This window comes from Talpa occidentalis, unplaced genomic scaffold (genome assembly GCF_014898055.3).
Source record: "Talpa occidentalis isolate TD23 unplaced genomic scaffold, MPIMG_talOcc4v2.1 talOcc4.5, whole genome shotgun sequence".
NCBI classification, from domain to species: Eukaryota; Metazoa; Chordata; class Mammalia; order Eulipotyphla; family Talpidae; genus Talpa; species Talpa occidentalis.
In genome coordinates, this window is record NW_023604861.1 from 293,015 (window position 1) to 313,973 (window position 20,959).

The 20,959-nt window shown below is 64.4% G+C and overlaps 1 protein-coding gene across 1 annotated transcript; it reads right to left on the reverse strand.

Moving 5' to 3' along the window:
* Window positions 1-3,503: 3,503 nt before the first annotated feature.
* On the reverse strand, window positions 3,504-20,914 carry CUL4A (cullin 4A). The gene is made up of 20 exons (XM_054701526.1): window positions 20,764-20,914; window positions 20,087-20,202; window positions 14,740-14,844; window positions 13,940-14,008; window positions 13,319-13,392; window positions 12,736-12,898; window positions 12,571-12,660; window positions 11,766-11,848; window positions 10,627-10,694; window positions 10,162-10,280; window positions 9,396-9,588; window positions 8,387-8,491; window positions 8,071-8,181; window positions 7,904-7,989; window positions 7,536-7,643; window positions 7,138-7,251; window positions 6,537-6,642; window positions 6,235-6,407; window positions 4,853-5,005; window positions 3,504-4,563 (listed from the first exon to the last, which is right to left on the reverse strand). The coding sequence occupies exons 1-20, from the start codon at window positions 20,912-20,914 to the stop codon at window positions 4,468-4,470; spliced, it is 2,283 nt and encodes a 760-aa protein (XP_054557501.1). The 3' UTR covers window positions 3,504-4,467.
* Window positions 20,915-20,959: the final 45 nt, after the last annotated feature.

Here is a 20,959-nt window from a genome sequence, read left to right on the forward strand (position 1 = left end):
TCCCACAGGCGAGCCCCGCAGACTGACCGTCCTCGGGCCAGGCCCTGTCCTCTGTGTGGCTCTGGCTGCAGGCCCCCGCTTATGGGTCCATACGGACCTGCAGCCCTGGGTTTGGCCTGTGGCAGCTCTGGTCTCAGCCCGGGCAGGGGGAGGCTGCTCTGTCCTCCCACCCGGCCTCTGCCCTGCTGCCCTTTTGTAGCCCTGTCCCCCCATTTCACTACGGCCATAAACGATTCAAGTCCCGGGTACTCCCTGGCCCAGCAGGCCCTCACCGTGGGTCGTGCTCCCCCATCACCCACACCCAGTAGCCTTTGTCTCTCTTCACAAGAAAGACGTGACTGGTCACGAGCACTGACGCATCTGGGCGATAAATCCTGGGTGTCGGGAGAGAGAGCAGTGGGGAAGCCCGGGCCAGGCCACTGCCAGTGGGAGTCCTGTCACTCAGGAACACGCCGCACAGCCCAAGTCGGCCTCTGCGCCAGCGCCATGACCCAAGAACCATCAAAACGACCCCGTTAGCCTTATTCTTCTCACTCCCTGACACGCGGAGCTGCCACTGCTGGCACCCTGAGTCTCCAGGCTGGTCCTCGTGGCTGGGGCGAGCCCCGAGGCCCGCTCCTGTACCCAAGGGCGTGGCCGCTGCGCAGAGGGCCAGGCTGGCCTGCCCCGCCAGTGACCGGGCCCCCGGGCCCCCGAGACAAAAACAGGCTGCTGAGGAAGCCCACGGGCCGAGTGTCCCTTTACCAAGAGTCATGACTCCAGCCCATGTCCATTCATGGATTTTGGGCGGCGGGGGGGGGGGCTTTGCTGGCGGAAAGCCTGGGCTACAGCCCTGAGAATAGCTACAAGAGAAGCGTGTGAAGAATGGCAGTAAAGCAACAGGCCTGACATCAGTTGCCAGCTTTTAGGCCCAGGAGGAGGAGCGCGTCCCAGGAGCTCTCTCTGGCGGCTGGGTGAGGATGCCGGCCCCCACTCGGCCTCCATGGGGCCTGGCCTCCAGGCGGGCAGCACGATCTGCCAGCCCCGTGGGAGCGTGCTGCCCCAGAGCAGAATGTGGGGGCGCCCACCGGTGACGAGGGCCAAGTGCGAACTTGCCGGAGGGGCGGAGGCTCCCGGGCCTGCCACCGCGGGGCACTGGGGGGCATATCCGCGGCTGAGTCCGTCAGGGCTCCCAACAGAAGGGCCGCCCTGAGCCAAAAGCAGCAAGTGGCCTCCATGGCCGTGTTCAACCCAGGCAAGCTGGGCAGGAGAGTGCCCGGGAGAGAGGCAAGCCCAGGCTGAAGGGCGGGCTCGACGTCCCGCTCTGCCCTCCAGCCTCTGCCCTCCCCGCTGCCTGCCGTGGTTGCTTTGTAACAGGGCTGAAGCCAGAGGCCTTACAGGGGGTGCTCCTGGGGGTGCAGGCTAGGACGGAGAGCCCAGGAGAAATGCGGACACCGTGTGGCGGGGAGACTCTCGTAGCATGTAGGAGGGACCACGGTCCCCTCTCCCCGGGGCTCAGCGCTTGGGAGTCAGCGTTTTGCATCCCCAGCAATTCCAGCTCGGCCAGCCCTGCCCCTGCCACGCGGCCCTTCCGGGAGGCTGTGGAGACCTCCGGGGACACAGAGGGGGGCCCCCCCTTACAGCCACTGCTCACAGCCGCCTCATGTGTCCCCACGTCCCAGTGACCTCCCGTCTCAGCAAGGGCACACACAGCCTCACCAACAAGCACACGTGTCCACACTCACAAACACAGTGCACACCTAACAAACACGCGTGAACATGGAAGCGCCAGGGCACACCGGACCCAACCCGGCTCTGGCGCCTCTACCCAGCTGTACAGCCCCCATGGGCCACCCTCCCTCTCTGGGGGACTTTCTTCTTAGGGGAGTGTTTGCTCAGGCTTTGGGGGACCTGCTCACCGCTGGCGACGACAGAAGCCACGACCCTGCAGGGCCTGGCAGAGAGATGAGGGGCTGGTCTCTGCAGTGTGGGGTGGCCTGAACACTAGGGCCTGTGCTGGTTCCTGCTTGTAGCCTCAACACAGTTTATTGCGTTTACCAGCGTGACGCAAACACGGGTGCTGCGACCAGGCCGGGAGCCTGGAGATGTCCTCACTTGCGTGGCAGGCGATGTGGGGGTGTCCTGCACCGCAGCTCCTGGCACACCAAGCTGCAGGGGACTCTCTTCTGGGCTGAGCATGGCACCGGAGGCCCCGCCCCAGATACCCTGTCTGCCAGCCCTGGCAGCCCCACCTCTCCCCCCCAGGCACACTTGGGATTCCTCCCCTGCCCCCACGCACAATCCACCCCTCACCCTCCAAAGACGACCAGCGGGCGCCCAGCAACCCCAAGGACTGGGGCCGCCCCACAGGCAGCCTGGCCTCGGCTCTTGGGCACCTACCGGCCCGGGACAGGAGGGACGTGTGCTTCAGCCGATGTTCATCCTTGTCTCCCCGAGTTGATGGTAGAGAATGTCACTCATAATTTTTTCAAAAAAAAAAAAAAGGTTTTAATACACAATTATGTTTTACTCTGAAAACAAAAAGCCCAAGTTTTTTTTTAAAAAAAGATTTATTTATTTATGTATTTATTTATACAAGCACTGGGTACAGCCAGAAGCGCGGGAGGGCGAGAGAATTCACCAGAGCCAGAGCGGGGAGCAGAGCAGGCAGAAGGACCGACTGCTGAGGGGAGCAGCGGGCGGCAGGAGAGGTCTGCGCGCCATGCGGGACCCTCCGCCGGTGGCCGGGGAGCAGCCGGGGATCGAACCGGCGCTGCAGAGGCTGCGGGCAGCTTCACAACCCAACACTCAACCGCTGCGCCCCCGGGGAGGCTCCCAAGTTTTCTTTTAATTATGGCTTCTTCCTGAGACACGTTTGCCTGCTTGGGGTTTAGCCCAGTCTGAGCTTGAGCTGACGTCACTGTTCTCACAGAGCGACCATCCTGCAGCCTCACTCGAGGGGCCAGCCTGAGGCCAGGGCTCCTGGGCTGGTCAGCTCAGCCCCTGCATCCCCCAGAGCCCCGAGGGGTCAGGCCTCAGGGCTTCCGAGCTGCCCGATCCCACCTCCCACTGGCCTGTTTCCACTCTGGAAATCAGCAGTCCTGTGTGAGGCCACCCCAAGACACTGCAGACCCCCCACCTACCCAGGACACACCCCAAGCAGCCCAGGCCAGCCCCACAGGGAACCCAGAGGCGCCCGCCAGCCCACGGGTGCGTGCCCACTGAGACGTGCTTCTGCGGACGTCGTCGTCTTAATCGGTGCTTCGCCGTTTTGGGGTCACCACTGGAAGACCTTCTTGTCAGCATGGGGTGCAGCCGGTGACCTGGCCACACTGCCCGGGCCTGGCCTCCTGCCGCCCGCCTCTGGGCCATCTCCACTTCGGCCTTTGAGGTGACCAAATGCAAAGGGACATCGACAGACGGGAGGACAGACGAGGTCCGAGCGCCCTGCGGCCGGGCCGGAGGGGCGCGCATGGGCCCAGGGCCTCCCCGTGCAAGGAGGGGCCCAAGTGGCTGAAGAGCTGAGGGGGCTGAGCCCGACACCACCAAGTTCTCACAATGTGATTGTCAGGTTGATTAAACTAATTTTATTCAGTCAGTCTACGTTAAATTACAATATTAACAATCTCTACAGACAATGAACTTGTAAGAAGTAGAAAGCTACTGGCCCTTCAAGACCACCTTACGAACTCACAAATGAAAATTCACAAATATAGAAACGATGACACGCAAGGAGCGAGGCCTTTCGTGTGCAAACCCAGATAGCATATTCTAAACACGCATGTTTCAAAAAGGGAAAATCTTTTAATAATTTAGCATAAAATCAAATTATATAAACTTGGTATATTCCAGAAAATATTGCTTTAAACACTTATACCATGATCAAAATTCCTTTGGTAGCTTTTAATCAAAATGAAACATGCTATCATGTAAAATATAAAGTACTTTCAAATGTTATCACAAAAGTATCTTTGTTGTAGTCGCGCACGACGTCAGCACCCGCAGGCACGCCGCGCGGCCCGCGCCCACCAAGCCCTTCCGCCGGGCGGGGAGGGGCTCGGACCCGGCACCTCCCCACCTCCCCAGCAGGTCAGCGGGGGCGCGGCAGGGCGGGAAGCACTGGGCCCGTGCCCACAGCAGGCCCCACTTGGCACACCTGCAGCCCGCCCAGAGCGCCCATAAGAGATCGTGGCCGCCAGGGCGTGAGCTCTTTGAAAAGAAAGGAAACTGAGGCCGCGTCCCCGGGGCCGCTGTGGGCGCGGCGGTGACCCTGCACACGAGGGCAGGCGGACATCCTGCTCCCGCTTCAGGGGCGCAAGCCCCAGGGGAGCCGACCCGACCAGTGTCTCTCGGCCCACCTTAGAGTCTCACTGACCCGGACCGAGCCCAGGCCGGCACCCCGGCAGGAGGAAGGGCTGTCGGGAGAGACTCTGCCGCCCTCCCTGCCTGCCCAGCGCCCGCAGAGCCCCGGCGGCGGGCGGGGCCGGCTCAGGCCACGTAGTGGTACTGGTTCGGGCTGTCCTTGTCTCGCTCCATGTAGTCTCTGTCGATGAGCGACTCGATTCTCTTTTTCAGGTCTCCGGGCTGAGAGAGAACCAGACCCCACGTCACCAAGCGCGGCCTACAGCCACCCAGCGCTGTCAAAGGACACCGGGGGCTGAACTCGCCCAACTCAGCGGGGAAGCCCCGTGGCCAGACACAGGGCGCGGGTGGCTGGACAAGCCGCCTCCCCACCCCCGAGGGTCCCCGAGCAGAGCATCCCCGGCGGGCCCACGGGACACCGGGCCGGGGGCCTTGTGGCAGGCAGCGCACCGGTGCTCAGGGACCGGGAGGCAGCGGGGGAGCCGGGTCAGAGCACACGCGGGGGCGGCACCTTGACAGGGAACTTGAGCTGGTTGTAGAGCTCCGACACCAGCAGGGCGTGGCCCAGGGTCTTCCTCATCTTCATGATGCGCACGATGGCGGCGTCGATCTGGTACTGCCGGTCCTGGAACACCCTCTCGGTGGTGCTGACCTGCTCTTCCACCTGCGCGGGCGAGACGGGCCGAGGCTGTGTCTCGAGCATCGACCGTCTCGTTCCCAAGTGCGACGCACAGGAGTCGGCGCGGGGAGCCCTGCCGGGCCGCGTTTTCATTCGTTCTGATCAACCCGACCTTCCGACAACAGCAACCCATGACGCCAATGCGGAAAAAGAGTTGTTTCCTATTTAAAAAGCGAGGAAGCCGTGCGGCTGGGCCGCGCGGCCCGGCATGGGGCGGGCAGCCTGTGAGGCCTGTGAGGCGTGCTCTTGACTGAGATGCCAGCACCGCAGTGCCCGGGCAGCAGCTGAACTGGCGCCAGGCCGTGAGCACCAGGCCCGCCCGTTGTGCAGCCAAGGGAGGTGGGAGGCTCTGCCACAACGTCCACCTTGTGCAGAGGACATGGCCACAGAAGCCCTCTGAGCCATGGCTCCCAAGTCAGACACCAGAAAGGACAAAAGGCTACATTTGCCAACTCAGAGCCCTCACATGGAAAACCCCCAAACCAGCAAACCCGCCCGTCACATGGCAATGGCGGCATCTTCGCCAGGGGCCGGGTTGCCAGCCCCTCGCTGTCGCCAGCAGAGGTAGTCCTGTTGAACGGAAGGGCGGAGAGCCAGAAGGGGGACGTCACTGGCCGGAGTGCCCAGCATAGGCCCGCTCTGGAGGGGAGTTCAGGGAGCTTGCCGGCGGCAGTCTGGCACAGAGCAGCCTCCCTGACAGCCACCCCTGCTGTCGCGGCTACTCAGGCAGGGTCCGCCTGCAACAGCGCCGTGCAGGCCCGGGACATCCGCCCATCCAGGCCCGACACGAGGGCAGGCCTTGGGCACCAGGACCCCGGACATGCCCCAGGCCAGCTGTTCGGGAGCACTGACCAAGCAGGTGTCGGGCAGCCCCCAGATTCAATGCCGAGCCACACACCGTGCCAGCCCCGGAACTCGGGGTGCCGACCTCCGCACCCATGGCCTGGACCCCACCCATGCTGACAGACCAAAGTGAGTGACTTGAGTTGAGCAGCCTCCGCCTCCCGACGGCCTGCCTCTCCATCCGACCCACTCCCCAGGTGGTGGCTGCCCCCAGCCACAGCGAGCGTGTGCGGAGCAGCCCAGGCGCCTGGGCATCAGGTGAGGCGGCTCAGATGTTCGCTGCAGGCCCCGGAGAGCCGCGCGGCCACCAGCCAAAGGCCGGGACGGCCGGGAGCAGCCGAGCAGCGGGAGCAGCGGGGGCGCATACGTACAGTCTCCTTCATCTGGACTTGGTTAATTTTGATTCGGAACAGCTTGTGCTTGAACTCGCCGTTGAAGATGAACTTGTCCCCGTCTTCAACCTCCTTCCCCCTGGGGCTCTTGGTCAGGACACGGGCCTTCCCGCAGGCCAGGGACTGCAGCGTCCTCCGCAACTCACTGTCCTCTGGGCGGGGAGGGCGCAGGGTGGTCAGGCGGGGCGGACAGGACCCCCAACACGCGCAGGAGCCGGCTCGCCCCCCCAGCCCCCCGGCCATGATGACCTAAGCGGGCGCCCCGGCCCTCGCGGCCACACCTATGCCAGTGGCCATCTTTATGTCCTCAAAGCTGAAGCCGTCGCCCTCGTTGAACATGAGCAGCACGAGCGTCTGGAAGAGGGACACCTGGAACTCCTTCTTTCCCTGCGGGGACAGGCGTGGCGTTCGGAACGGGGCTGCCCACTGAGCGAGGGCCACGCCGTCGGGCCCGCGGCCTAAACCTCCTCCGCCGGAGCCCCGAGGGCTGTCAGGAGGTCCTTCCGCAACTCATGCTGGGGCTGCTGGGGCTGCCGTGCCCCCACCTGCCCTTTCTAGCCCGGCGCGTCCCCCGGTGCTGGGTGCCCTGGCGTGAGGGGACAGAACACAGGGGCGGGACAGGGCCCGCGGGAGGGCATGCTGCCCCGCCGAGGCGCCCGGTCTGCAGCTCCCAGGGCCCCAGAGGCACCACCACCACTGCCCTTCCCTCTGGCGATCGCGCTCTCACTGCCACCGCCTAGAACGTGAACCCCCGGCTGCCGGTAGCTTTACTGACCTAAACAAGCCGAGCGGACGACAGCGATGGTTTACTCTTTGCCACCAAAGCTCAGTCAAAATGACTTACAAAAGCTGAAAGTCCATGCAGCAGGACAGAGAACTCACTTCCTTGAACTCCGCCTTCAACACGGCGTGGCCCAGCGTCGTCTGCCACTGCAGCTTCCGACCACTGTGCTTCCCAAGGTAGAAGGTCTTGAAGACTTCCTGAAGCTTGATCATCTGCCGAGCACAAGGAGGCAAGCCTGACTGCGACGCGGTCCTTCTCAGCAGCACGCGCCATGCAACTCACAAGTCTTAATCAACATTCACAGCACGAAGAACAGGCCCGCCCTGTTTTACAGCTGCCTCCTGGACCTGCCCCTGGGTCAGGCCCGCCCCCCAGGGGCGCCGGCTCGGGGCTGTCCGCAGCGGGCGGGAGGGAGAGTAGCGGGTAGGCCTGACAGGAGCCTTGGGAGAGACCATGGGACGGCGGCGAGGTCGCCCCAGCCAGCCGGGCCACCCACCTCGGGCGGCAGGTGCACCTCCACAGGCGTGTAGGTCGGCCAGTAGCCCATGGTGAGGACGTTCACCGTCAGGTCGATGGAGCCCGGGTCGCTCTGGTTCTGCATGTACTGGGGACAGAGGAGGCGCAGACGAGACGTGACTCCAGGAAACCGCCCCCGCCCTGACTTACGACACAAGAGCTGCGATTCCCAGCAGAGTCGGGTCATGTCTGCCTCCACCTCAGCCCCAGGCACGCATGGCCGCGCGGCCCCTCCTGGCCAGCACGAGGGCCCTTACATGCACGTGAGCCAGGTCTGCGTGAAAGGCCCGAGGGATAACTGGCGCTTCTGCTGCCCCAGGCGAGCGGGCGCGGGCCAAGGCCACTTGCCTGCTTGAAGTGCACCATGATGTCCTTGGAGAGCTCCATGTCCTTGAACATGCCCTCCAGCTTGCTGGTGAAGGCGGCGCCACACTCTGCGGACAGGGCGAAAACGACGTGAGGGCCCAGGACCGGCTGCCCGCCCCCCCACCCCGCCCCCGCCGGCCCGAACTCACCATGCTTAAGTTTTGACAACATCGACTTCTCAGCGTCGACAGAGGCACTTTTTCCAACAAGGAGTCGTTTTGCCAGGTCTTTTTTATAAAATGCTTCAAAGACATCTTTACCTGTTTGCAGCCCAACGAGAAGGACGCGGGGCGTCGGGGAGCTGCGCGCAGGCTGGGAGCCCGTGCCCGCCTGGAGGGGTCCCCGCCCGCCCACGGGGGACGCCCGGGCCAGCTTCCTCCAGGAAAGAGGCCCAAGGGCGCGGTCTCGGCGACGCTGTTTTCTGTTTGTCTGAAGCTATTGACGACAGTGCGGAGAGCTGCTCACCGTGGATGAACCTGAATATTATCATGATCTTGTCCAGGATCCGCTCCAGCTCTTCGTCCGTGGCTTCTTTATTGCCCGCCCTCAGCTTCGAGTCGACGTGCTTGGCTGTGAGATGAAGAGAGCGACCCCTGAAGCGCCTCTGTGGCGGCCACACATCCTCGGCGCTCTGGGAGGACAGGCCCCGGCTTCCCCCAGGCCGCGCAATCACTGGACTTGGCAGTGCCTCACTGCCCCAGGCACAGGACCACGCGCCTTCCTTAGACAGAAAGAGCTGGGTGGGGCCCGGGGGACACGCCTGCTCCCTGCCGGGGAAGGGCAGCCCGACCAGGCTCCTGCCTCAGAGACACACGGTGACTCCCCAGAGGAGAGCGGAGCCTCACCTTCGAGAAACCACAAGCCACACAGTGGCCCAAAGCCCAATCAGCCCCTGTCAGTACCTCTGACTCTGCTTATGGGCTTTTCCTTTGCAATTTCTCATAACAGAAACTCGTGAGCACACAGAAGCAGGGACGTGCGAGGAGCCCCGTCCACAGTGCGCCTGGGCAGTGTCGCCCCCACCCCTCAGCGCCCAGCCTTGCAAAGCCCTTTCTGGCTGATGAAAGCCGAAGGCTCCTGGGACACACCTGACGCTAACGCCACACGAAGCTATCAATTCAAAATGGCTTCACCTTAAATCACGCTGTCCTTCAAGATCGCACCCAATCTCGCCCTCTCACACTGACCAGCGGACTGGGACAGGACTGGAGCTCGCGGCAACGGTCTGTTGCCCACGAGACAAGCAGGGTTGTGCAGCACAAGCACATCCCCGGCCCCCCGCCATGGACAGCCTCAGCTGGAGGTCCCTGGGCTGTCAGCATGATGCACACAGCTCACGCCCATCTGCAGGGACATGAGTCCTGATGAGGTACCCCCGTCCCCCCAACAAGGAGTCAGGACATCGTGGGGAAAACCTGCTTGAGTTCTGCCTGAATCTCCCAAATGCAAGGCACCCAGAAACGCGCTCTCCCACCGATGAGCTCCGCAGGCTTGTTGGGCCTCTTGTTGATGAAGGCCTCAAAGGACTCCTTCATCAGGTTGACGAACTTCTCACTCCGCTGGAAGCACACGTCCACCACATGGTCCACCCGGTCCTTGAAGTCCAGCAGGTCCTGCACCATGTCCTTGTCCTTCTCAGGATTGATGACGATCGTCGTGCCGAAAGTCTACGGGATACCCCCGTCACCACGGAGACCCCGTCACCACGCTCGCCCACCACCCGCCACGACGCAGACGTTAATCACCGTTGACTGCAAACTGAGTTGTCTCAACTTCCACGCGTGGCAGGCGGCCCATGCCTCAGAGACCCTGCTGTCGCGCCCGTGAGGCTGACCCCGCGTCCTGCCCTGTCTCCCTCAGCCATCAGCCCCCGATGCCCCGGGGCTGCGTGGTGCCTGCCAGGCGTGCCACGTGCCCCAGGGATGGTCCTCGCAGCAGCACAGCTGCATGCAACATGCACATGGAGCAGGGTGCCATGAAGGGGCAGACGAGGCAGCTGCCCGCATGTGTCCACGTCAGCCGGGTGCTGCTGCCTCTACGCCCTTGCACCCCCTTCGCGCGCATACCCAATGCACCAGACGCAGCCCACGGCCTGCAGACGCACCCGCGTGGGTCATGGGTGCCGGCCAGAGTGGCCCCACCCGCTCGTGGGCACCATGCGCACGAACGGACACCAGGACATGAGACGACCGCCCGCCCAGCCTTGCAGCCCCCAGGGCCAGTGCTGCCGGCAGACAGACCTTGATGTAGTCACTCCAGTGCTGCAGCAGCGTCTGCTGCCCGCCCTTCACGCGGCTGAACAGCTGGTACATCTGGGTGAGGTCCGGCACGCGGTTCTCGTCCAGCAAGTGGTCCAGCCCTGAGGCGACAGAGGTGGCGCGTCAGAGTTGCATGGCAGACACAGAGGCCGGGGCGCGTGGGCAGGGCAGGGCATGCTGCAGTCCCGCCCACCTGGCCCCTGCACCCACCGTCCCTGGCTCAGCCCATCCTGGGACCTCACAGGTTTGAGCGAGAACGTGTGCGGCCACGTCCCGTCAGAGCCGGCCTTGGCAGTGCAGCGGCGGCCGAGAAGCACCCCCACCCTCCCAGGGCCGAGTCAGGGCCACTTTCACAGCATCAGCTCGAGTGTTCCAGGGCGAGATGCCCTCTCCGCACCCTCCCCACAGCACCCAACCCCTGCCCCCACGGGCGCCCGGCACGGCCACCTTTCTGTAGGATGGCTGCCAGGTGCTCGCCGAGGAGCTGCTTCTCCACGCAGGCAATCAGCGGCTTCCTGGACGAGAGAAGAGCCCGTGAGCAGGGAAGGGCCCCCACAGCCATGCGGCTGGCAGCTCTGACACCCTTGAGAGCCAGGAACCAGGTGCGCAGAGGCCACGGAGGGTGGGGGAGAAGGTGGCCCCGCTGGAGCACCCTGGGCCCCAGCCAGCACCGCCACCCCCCCGCCAGGTCCTCTCCCCACGGATGCTCGGCCCCCATCCCGTCCCATCCAGCCCAGGGGCCGTCCTGGACCCCATTTGTTGAGGGACGGGACACCTGCCCCCCGTCGCAATGGAGGACAGGCCACCGTCTGCCCGGCACTGGGGAGGGGCGGGCGCCTGGGCACACGAGCCAGTAGGCCCCGCGCTGGCCTGGCCCTGACTTGGCTTGCCGGGACCCTCCTGTCTGTCCTGGTGCGTCCCAGTGGGGTGGCCGCTGCCAGGTCCTAGCCGGGGAACACGCTCATCACCCCTGCTCGACCCTCCCTGGCAGCGATGCCCACGGGCACCCAGACGTGACCCCTAGAACAGACCCAGGCCCGGCCGGGCATGGGGTCTGGCCGCCCGCTGATGGGCACCGGGTCGCCACCCGCTCTGGGCCATGAGGGACCACGTGCCGTGGACACCGTGCCCTCTGGCCAGAGGGAGCCATGGAGTCTCATGAAGCAGCTCCCACGCACGACCCTGGCAGCGCACTCGTGGCCCCGATGGCCGCCCTTCCCAACCACCGACCCAGGCAGTCGGGCAACGGTTCGGAGCCCCGCTCAGGGCCAGGACGTGGCTTGACAAGGCAGAGCCCCACCCCTGCCTCCACGTCCGCAGAACCCAGCAGGAGCGTCCGTGGGAAGCAACTGTCCAGACCAGCGGGTCCCCAAGACGCCCCAGTCAGGCAGCACAGAAGTGCCTCCACCACATCCAGGGGCTGGGACTGCCCATCCCACGGCCCTGACTGCAGCTCAGGGCCAGAGGCCGCACATGGTGGCACAGACACAGGTCTGGCGGGAGCTGCGGGTACCATATCTCGCCGACATGGCAGCACAGGGGCACCAGGGGACCCCACGCAGCATGGCAAGCCAGCGGGCACTCACTGTGTGCTGTGGTCCAGGTAGGTGATCACCCGGTCTCCTTCTTCTTCCAGGCGCTTGCTGACATGGTTAAGGTACTCCGGGACCTTCCAACAAAATACCCGCAGGCTACAGTGACTCACACCGCGCCAGGCACCGTGCAAACCAGAGGCAGGGCTGCCCGCGCAGCCAGACACGACTGGCATGTGGGTGCCAGGGCCAGGGCCACAGTGTCCAGCCTGACCCAGGATCCGGCCTTTCACAGACACACCTCCGGGCTGCCACATCTCCGGTGGGTAAGCAGCCACACTATGTGTGTGTTGGCGGGGGGGGGGGGGGGAGTACCAGCCTCCCAGACCCCAAGGTGTGGTGGTGGCGGCAACATGTGTGAGCTTTGCGCTGCCAGGGGTGCAGGGAGCCCCATCTGGGCCCACAGCAGGGGGCCCAGCCCCGAGTCCCAGCTCGTGCGGTCCCGTCAGTGCGGGCACAGGCGGCCTCTGGGGCCCAGTCCCAAGGGGCTTCCCTTGTGATCTGCTGAGCCGGAGCCGGGGCTGATGTTCTAGGGGTCACATGATACCTGTTTTCACAAGGATTTTTGGGCAAATTTTTCAAGGCCTCACACAGATGAAAACTTAGACGGGTCACGTTTCTCTTTCACAGAGGTTTGTCTCTCATCCTCTGGTCTCAACTACCTTATTGGCATTTTAACTGGAGGGACAGCAAACGAGTCTCTAAGCAAAAGCTGTGCGGCGCCTTATTCTGCACAATGAGCAGCAGCTCCAGGGAGCCTGCGACAAGACATGGTGCCTGGCAGCGGCCCCCGGCTCACCTCTCGCTCCTGCATCAGCCTCTGGCCTTCTGCCGCATACAGACAGTTAGTTTCCTCCAGAAACCTCAGTTCAAACGAGTCTTTGTACACCTAAGAGACAGGCAGTGTTTCAACAATCAGGGCCAGCAGTACGGGCCCGCTTGCCACGCCCGCCCTGCCACGCACCTGCAGGTCGGAGAGCATGCCCAGCAGGCTGCGCAGCAGGCTCCGGTCCACCGCCTCGCCACTGCGCTCGCGCCCGATCAGCAGGAGGATGCCATCGATGGTCTTGCTCTGCACCGCCTTGTCGCTGATGATGTGGGTCCGGAACAGCTCCAGCCCCATGTCCCTGGTCAGCGGTGAGAAACAAGCCCAGGTCTCGGGGGTGGGCCCAGCCACGGCCCCAAATCCACTGGCTCCACCCGCGTGGGGACTGGTCGTCCTGGAGGCAGGGCCCCAGTCACTGTGGGGAGCGCAGCCCTGGGGTGAGACTCAGGGGCTGTGAGGTCCCCACCCTGCCCTCCAGAGCAGTGGCTCCTCCTGGCCCCCTCTGGGCCCTTCCACGGAAGGGAACCAGCTTTCAGAGCCCATCGCATTCCTCAGCTGGGGGCTCCTGGTCACGGAGAACATGCTGGAAGCTGCCCGGCACTCCTCCAGCTCTCACACCTGCTGCCGTGTCCCAGGACCGGACCCCCTAGTGGTTCCAGCCAAGGCGTAGGCCCTCAGGCGAGCTGCCCAGAGGGAGGCCGGGTCCCGGCAGGGCTCTCACCAGATGGAAGGCAGCATGGAGTTCTGGAGTATGTAGGTGCGGTCCAGAAACAGGAAGATGCTTCTGATCATGATCTGGAACCAGGAAGAACATCACGTGTCTGATTAACGCGAGGTCCAGGGTCGGGCCCACGGCCAGCTCTCGCCAACTCACCGGGAGGACACCCCACCGCCGGCCGGTCGTGGTGCTGGGGCCAATCCCGTCTCACGGGGAGGGTCTGCACTGTCAAAGCAGTGGCGCCAGGCCGGCCTGCCCCCCACCGCCAATGTAGTCCCAGCTCACTCATGCAGGTGTGGCCTCGGCCTCCTCCACATGGGCCCTGGTGGCTGACAGGGCTGGGCTGGCCCCAGGACAGCACCCCGCCCCATGGCGAGCAGTGCTCAGGCTGTGAAGACACTGACCTGCCCCTCCCTCCCTAGTTAACAGCCGGGCCACCCTGCCGCCCAGGCAGGCCAAGGGCCTCTCCTGCTCTGGCTGTCTGGCTGCAGGAAGCCTGGACCCAGGTCTGATGACCGGGGCACACCAGGAGAACCCCAGGAGGGGCAGGAGGCGGCCACGGGAGCCCTGCGGGTAGCAGTGGCTTCTGTGCGGGGCAGCGGCTCGGGGGCGGGCCAGGCTCACCATCTGCCTGCAGTGGTCCTGCCAGCAGGTGTCCACCCTCTTGAGGAACAGCACGCTGTCCAGGGATCCTGTGCACGCCTGCTAAGGAAAGCGCAGACTCGGCCGCAGAGGACACACCCGGGGCAGCTCAGGAGCCCCACCCCATGTCGGGTGCCCTGCCCGCTCCCCTAGCCTCACTGACCCTCCTCCTCGTGCTCCCGCCAATCACAATGGCCGCGGGCGTGAGGCATGGGCGGCCTTGAGGTGCGGTGGGCAGGGGCCCAGGGCAGGACCACAGGGCAGCCTCGGGCAGCCACCAGGGTACACAGGGAGCGGGCTCTGCCAACGCCGACGGGCCCAGAGGACAAGCTGGCCTCGGCGGGACCACAGGCCCAGGACACCCAGAGGGGGCCCTGTAAGGCTGGGGTCCGGCCAGGGATAGGGTTCACAGCCCTTTGTCACGAGTCCTAGAAAACTCCCGACTTTAAGACGTTTTTCAGAACTTGTTTTAAAGACACCAACCAGACCCAGGCAGAGAGCGGTTTGCATCGATCCGATGGGCACCTTAAATATTCAAGGGTCGTTCTGACACCATCGGGAGACGCCAAGACACCGGGGAAAGGAAGCTCACACGAGATTTTTCTTTAAAAAAAAAAGCTGCCAAAGTCCAGTAAGATGAAACCTAAGGCTTCCGTCCTGCAGCAGAAGGGAACTTCAACAGCAATTCTTTCAACGTTCGGGGGACCCAACTCCTTTTCCTACCAGAGACCGATTTCAAGACTTAGACTAACGAGCAGAAGCGTCACGAGCCAAAAAGGATATTCCCTGAACTGCAGGGTTTGCGCCTGGACGTGGTCCTCGCAGACCTGGCGGAGCTGCTTGTAGAGGGTGGAGGAGACTTTGTGAGAACAGAGATTCTCCACGGCCTGGAAAGAGCAAGCACAGAGCCTTAGCACAGCAAACCTGCTCTTCTTGGGGAAAAGAAACAAAACTCGACGTGCCCGTGTTCGTGACAGGAAGGCCGCGGCACAAATGCAACCTACAGCGAACTCTTCTTTCCAAGTTTGGGGTGCTTCTTGCTGGCACCCCAGAATCCAGCACGAGGTGGTGAGTGGGGCCGTGACAGCAGGGAACACGGAGCAGAGTTGGGGCGCCCGCTACTGTCACTGGGGCTCAGCACGGCTGGACCCCGACGCTCTGCAGGGGCTGGGCAGGCCCCGGGGAGCGCTAGAGTCGCCGCAGACCTGACTGCAATGGGTGGGGGTCAAGGTCGGGCCCTCGGGTGGGGGTGGCAGGAGGCCACAACTTGCGGCCAGGAGCAGCTTCCTCCAGACTCCCTCAGGCCCTGCGCGTCACGACGCTTTGTCCCAGTGGAGGAACAGCTCGTGAGACAAACACCTTCTCAGGTGTTCTCCTGCGTCCGCACACGCTCCCCATTTCCAGTCCCGTCTGGCCTTGCAAGTGCGATGGACAAAACCAGCATCTCACCCGACCCGGACACTAAACCCCACAACCAGAAGTGTGATCTTTCAGTTGCACTAGTCAGAACCGTTAAAAAAAAGCACAAACCCACAAGGATCTCACCCGACGCAACAAAAACACAGCCAACGACCCAGTCAAGACACGGGCGGGAGAGCCGCAGAGACGCTCGTGCAAAGAGGAAACGCAAACGGCCCACGGGTGGACGAAACGCGCTCGTCGCGGATAACCAGGGACGTGCAAATCAAAACCACGCGAGACCCCACCCCACCCCCACGGCCGGGAGCACGGCGCGGCCCGGAAACACCAGGGCGACTGCCGGCGAGGACGTGGCGGAGGGAGCCCGACGCCGCCGGGGGCGCAGACCGGCCCGGCCTCCTCGGAGGGCCGCGGGGACGCCCCTCAGGCCACTGGACATGGAGCTACCCCGACCCCGCGGCTCCACTCCCGGAGTCTCCCCCAGACACACACCGCTCGTTGGGGAGGAAGCCCGCGCGCCTGCGCTCACCGCAGCGCTGCTGACAACCGCCGGGACCTGGCGACACCCCGAAATGCCCCGGCCGGGGGCTGGCTCAGAAGACCGCGCTCTGCGCCCCCGGAACCCTCCTCGGCCCTCCACAGAGACGCGCCGCCCGCAGCAGCAGGGACGAGCCGGCGCGAGGACGCTCCGTGGAAGGAGCCAGAGAGAGAAGCGCGGACGGCCTCGCCGGCGGGAGGAGCACAGGGAAGCTGAACAAAGTGCCCCCCCGCAAAAAAAAAAAGAAAAAGAAAAAATGAAACGTGCAGGAGACCACAGACCTGAGGCGCCCGGCGGCGGGAGGGGGTCAAACGGGAGGGAAGAGCTCCCGGAACCACAGCGGCGGCTCACGGGTGCCGTGGCCGCAGCCTCTCCCGCGGGGCTCCGGACAGCCGAGCTCGCCCTTCCTGCAGGAGGATGCAGTCCTGGCTGCGGCCAGGGCGCCTCCGGGGACACGGCTGCCAGGGCCGGGGGCGCTGGGCTTTGGTGGCTCCGAAACGACGCAGAACTCCGGGGACCAGGCCGGAGGGGAGAACTCAAGCGCTGTGCCAACGCGAGCAGCAGCGGAAGAAAACGAACCACCTGAAAGCCGGGGGCACGCGTGACAGAAACACTTCAGTCAATTTCTTAAAAAGGTTTATTTATCTCCACCTACAAGAGCCGGGCACAGGCCTGAGATGCAGGGTCAAGAGGACTCCCCAGAGACAGAGCGGGGAGCAGAACAGGCGGATCCACTGAGATCCACTGCTGAGGGGAGCGGCGGGGAGACAGGAGAGTCTGCTGTGCCCTGTGGGTCGCTCCCTGGCTGGGGCTCGAACTCGTGCTGCAGAGGCTGCGCACAGCCTCACAGGCTGCGTCTTAACCCCCTGCGCCACCAGGGAGGCCCTCGGATGCGAATGAAACTCATTTCCTCCCCAAGGGCAAGATGCCCCTTAACCCCCTACACTGCTCACTCAGGCAAAGCTGATACCAACAACGCCAGCACCCGCGCCAGGGGAACGGCCGCGTGTATCACGCACACGAGTCACACCACCGCCACGTGAAACACGTTTATTTGCACCAAGTGCAAGAGAGCAAGGGGGGTGATGAAAACAACTAAAAAGTCACAACCCGTTTCTATCTGCAGCGAGATCGTCGCACAACAGGAACAGCCCGTCTCCCCCAGAACCCAGAAACGGCCGCGCCTGGCCTCGCGCCGCCCTCGCGCCGCGTCTGCGCGGCTGCCCCAGCCCGCCCCGGCCTGCCCCTCCCTCCTCCCAGGCCCAAGACGACCTCCCGCCAAAGCGGGCGCTCCGCTGGTTAATCATTGGAGAACTCCGCAAACACGGCTGCGGCCAAGCACGTTTCTACTGTAACATGCGCAAAAAGACATTTTCTTTGGTGAAAACCAAGAGAAGCGTGGGGGGCAGTTCCTCACAAAACAGCATCTGAACGGAGCCTCTCCCGTGGGCTCCGGACAGTTGAGCTCGCCCTTCCCACCGAGGACTCAGTCCCGGCTCTGGCCAGGACCCCTCTCGGCACGCGGCTGCCGGGGTCGGGGGGCACTGGGCTTCCGTTGTTCTGAAAGCTGAGAATCTGGGGGACTTCTCAAAGCACCTGGCAGGGCCCGGGCAAGCAGTGTCCTTGGCTTGTGCTGAGTCACTGTGATGCCCTCGGGGACAGCGCTCCTGGCCCACGGGGCCGGGCCAGCCGCCTTTCTGCACAGTCACGGGTCACGGGGGCGCCCCTCAGAGGAGCCGGGCAGACTTTTGAGCTGGGGTGGGGGCGGGGGCTAGGGCGGCCGGGCCTCCTGCAGCTGGGGGCGAGGTATGGGTCGGCACAAAGCAGGCTGGCTCTAGGGGGCTGAGGCCTCAGGGCTAGCGAGGCCCTCAGGCCGGAAGGCCAGACGGGACAGTGGCCAGCAGCCAGGTCAAACACCTGGGGGACACTCAGGACATCAGACTGCCCTGATTCTCACATGGAGTCCCCCACAACTAACACTTGAGATCAGAAAGAGCGGGGAGCCCCATCAGAGTGAAAACTCGCGTGACTGTCTGGAGACGAAGAGAGAGTGACCACCCCCGAGCAGAGCATCACAGGGGCAGCTGGCGCCGCACTGCAGCCTCAGCACACATGCCCGTGGGGAGCAGGCGCTGACGGGGGTGCCCTTGGGGCCAGCACGCCTCAGCCTTGGGGACCACAGCGCCGTGTCCATGATGCCCCAAGACACACATGGAGCAGGAGGGGCCGCCTGTCACCCCACTGAGAAGTGACAGGACAGAGATCAGAGCAGAAGAAACCCCAGCACCAGCTCTGGAGCCGCATCACAGCAGGTATGGGGTGGGGGGACTCCGTGTCCTTAGGAAACACGATGAAACCACGACGAAGCGCCAGTACGGCTGCTGGGACAGGCAACAAGGCCAACGGGGTCAGGTGCCAGTAAGGTCTGGGCCCAGCTCTCCACGCTGCTGGGCGAGATGCAAAATGGCGTGGCCACAGGCACCAGCCTCCCAGCCATGCGGGGGGACACGCTGCCCACCTGACCCGAGAACCGCCTCGAGACATGCACCTCCGCAGAAGGAGCTCAACGCACACGGATATTCCCTCCTGATAGGCCCGACCTGGATGCCCTGACGTCCCCTGGAGCGGGGGAAGGCCCCTGACGCCCTGGCGAGAGCACAGACTGGGCCAGCACCCAGGAGGCCGCCAGCCCCGGAGGGTGGGGCTGCCCAAAATGCTCCAGGGGGAGAAGGCTCCGGGCTGAGATAGGGGCGGGGTATGAGGGGGAAGCAGGGTGCTCAGGCTCGGGGGTGCTTTGGGGCGGTGGCTACACAACCGGGCATCATGTGTAAGTCACATCCTGGACCATCAAACCAAAAACACACTCGGGTGAGCTAAAGATGGGGCGGGCTGCTGGCAGCTGACGGGGCGGCCTCCGCCTTCTTCCTGCTCTCCTGCAGCTCCTGGGACTTTGATGCTGTAATCGTTATTTTTCCAAATAAATTTATTCTACCTATTTGTGCATATGAGAACTGGGGTGCAGATGAGAGGAGCAAGGGGTGACAGGATTCGCCAGAGACAGAGTGGGGAGCAGAACAGATGGGCTGACTGAAAGCAGCGGGGAGACAGGAGAGGTCTGCTGCGCCCTGTGGGTCACTCCCTGGCCGGGGATCGAACGCGTGCTGCAGAAGTGGCAGACAGCTTCACAGTGCTGGCACTTACCCCCTGAGCCACCAGGGAGGCCCTGATGCTGTAATTACTTACATATAGAATTTTAAAAAATACATCAAAATCTCTTAGCAGAAACGGTTGCTACTTCCTGAAACAGACGCTGGTCACCTTGCGTGGACGCTGCTCTTGGACACGAGGTGCCATTGCAGATGGCACCTCGTCCGAGGGCGCCAGCACGTGCGTCAGCTGCAGCGAGTTCACCGCACGCGTGAAGGGAGGGAACACCTGGCCGGCCTGCGAGAGCCGGACGGTGCCGGCACGGGCGTAGTCGCAACACCGGCCGGCTGCATGTCTGGAAACGCTCCCAGCCCGGGGGCCTGTAAGGGCGCCTCTGACATTTTTCTGAGCAGCTCAAGTCACAGACAGACACCACAGCAACCAACCAACATAAACAGCTCCTGGCCCCGGCACACACAGCCTCGGGCTCCTGCCACCCGGCTCTGCCGCTCCCTTCAGCGCTGTCGGGAAGCACCCCCCCGCCCCCCCCCAGTGCTGGATGATCAGGCTCAGATAGCAACTACGAAAACTAGGAGAGCACCAGGAGACCGGACATGTCCTAACCGTGTCTGGGAAAATCCTGCAGGTGCAGGCGGCCTGAGAAGCGGGGGCTCTCTGGCCGATGCCCCTGAGGGACAGAGAGGAGGCAGACCGAGCACGTTGCACCCCGCACCAGCTGCAGGAACACATTCCACGCTGGACAGCTGGGCAGAGGGCTCCACTATCCAAGGTGGCAAGACCAGCCTGCCCCCCTGCAGGCGGCTGTGGCCAGCAGCCTGACCACCAGCCGCTGCAGCGAGTGGATGGCGGTCCAGCAGTGCAGACGGCTTACGTCCTCAGTGGGGCCCTGGCCGGCAACTGGCTGCCAGTAAAGGTCTGGGAAGCCAAATGTGGGGTCAGGCCCCCAAGCCTGATGACCCAGGCCGCTCGACTTGCACAGGAAACGAGGGCTGCCGGCCGCTGACCTGGTAGAGCTCCTCCAGATTGTGTCTGATGGAGGTGCTGCCCTGGATGGCTCGCACGGCGTCGCGCAGCTTCTGCCAGGTGTCCTGAGTGTAGTTGTCAGGCAGCTTCGGTCTGTCTGCAAGTCCAGAGTCGGGGAGAGGGTGTCACGCCAAGGGCACGCAGGTGAGAGGGCAGAAAACAGCCCCCGGGCGGGAAGCCGCCTGCCGCCGCCTGCTCTCCCCGCGCTGCCCGCCCTCCGGGAGCCGCCGCGGCCGCGTGGGCAGGCGGGAGGAGTGAGGCCCGCAGCGCTGAAAGCGGACTTAACACTGTCCAAGCCGGGGGGGGGGGGGGGGGGGCCGGCAGCTAACCTCGGAGCCCCGCGGGCCAGGGCCGGCGTCAAGAGGGGCCGCGCTCCCGGGCCGGCTCCTGCGGGCGCCGCCGGGGCAGCTCAGCCCTTAGGCCCAATTTACTCCACCGGACACCTGAGGGCGAGCTCGCCGCGCCGAAGCCGCCGCCGGGCGCCGGCCGGGAACCCCGATTCTGGCCCCGGCCGGGAGGGGCCCCCGCTCCTGGGCCTTCCCCCACCTTCTCACCTGGGACGTATCCCCCCAATCCCCCTCGCCCCCCCCCCCGGCCGGGACCCCCGGCCCCCCGCCCCGGGCGCCCCCCGCCCCCCGCGCCCGGCCCGGACGCCCACCTCGGAAGTTCTTGATGACCAGCTTCTTGGAGCCGCCGGCGCCCGGCTTGGAGGACACGGCGGCGGCGGCGAGCGCCGCGGGCTTGGACAGCCCGTTGGTGTGCCCGACCAGCGCCGGGAAGCCGCCCTTCCTGGGGGCCTCGTCGGCCATGGCGCCGCCCGGCCCGCTCCGGCCAACCGCCGCCCGGCGCCCGGC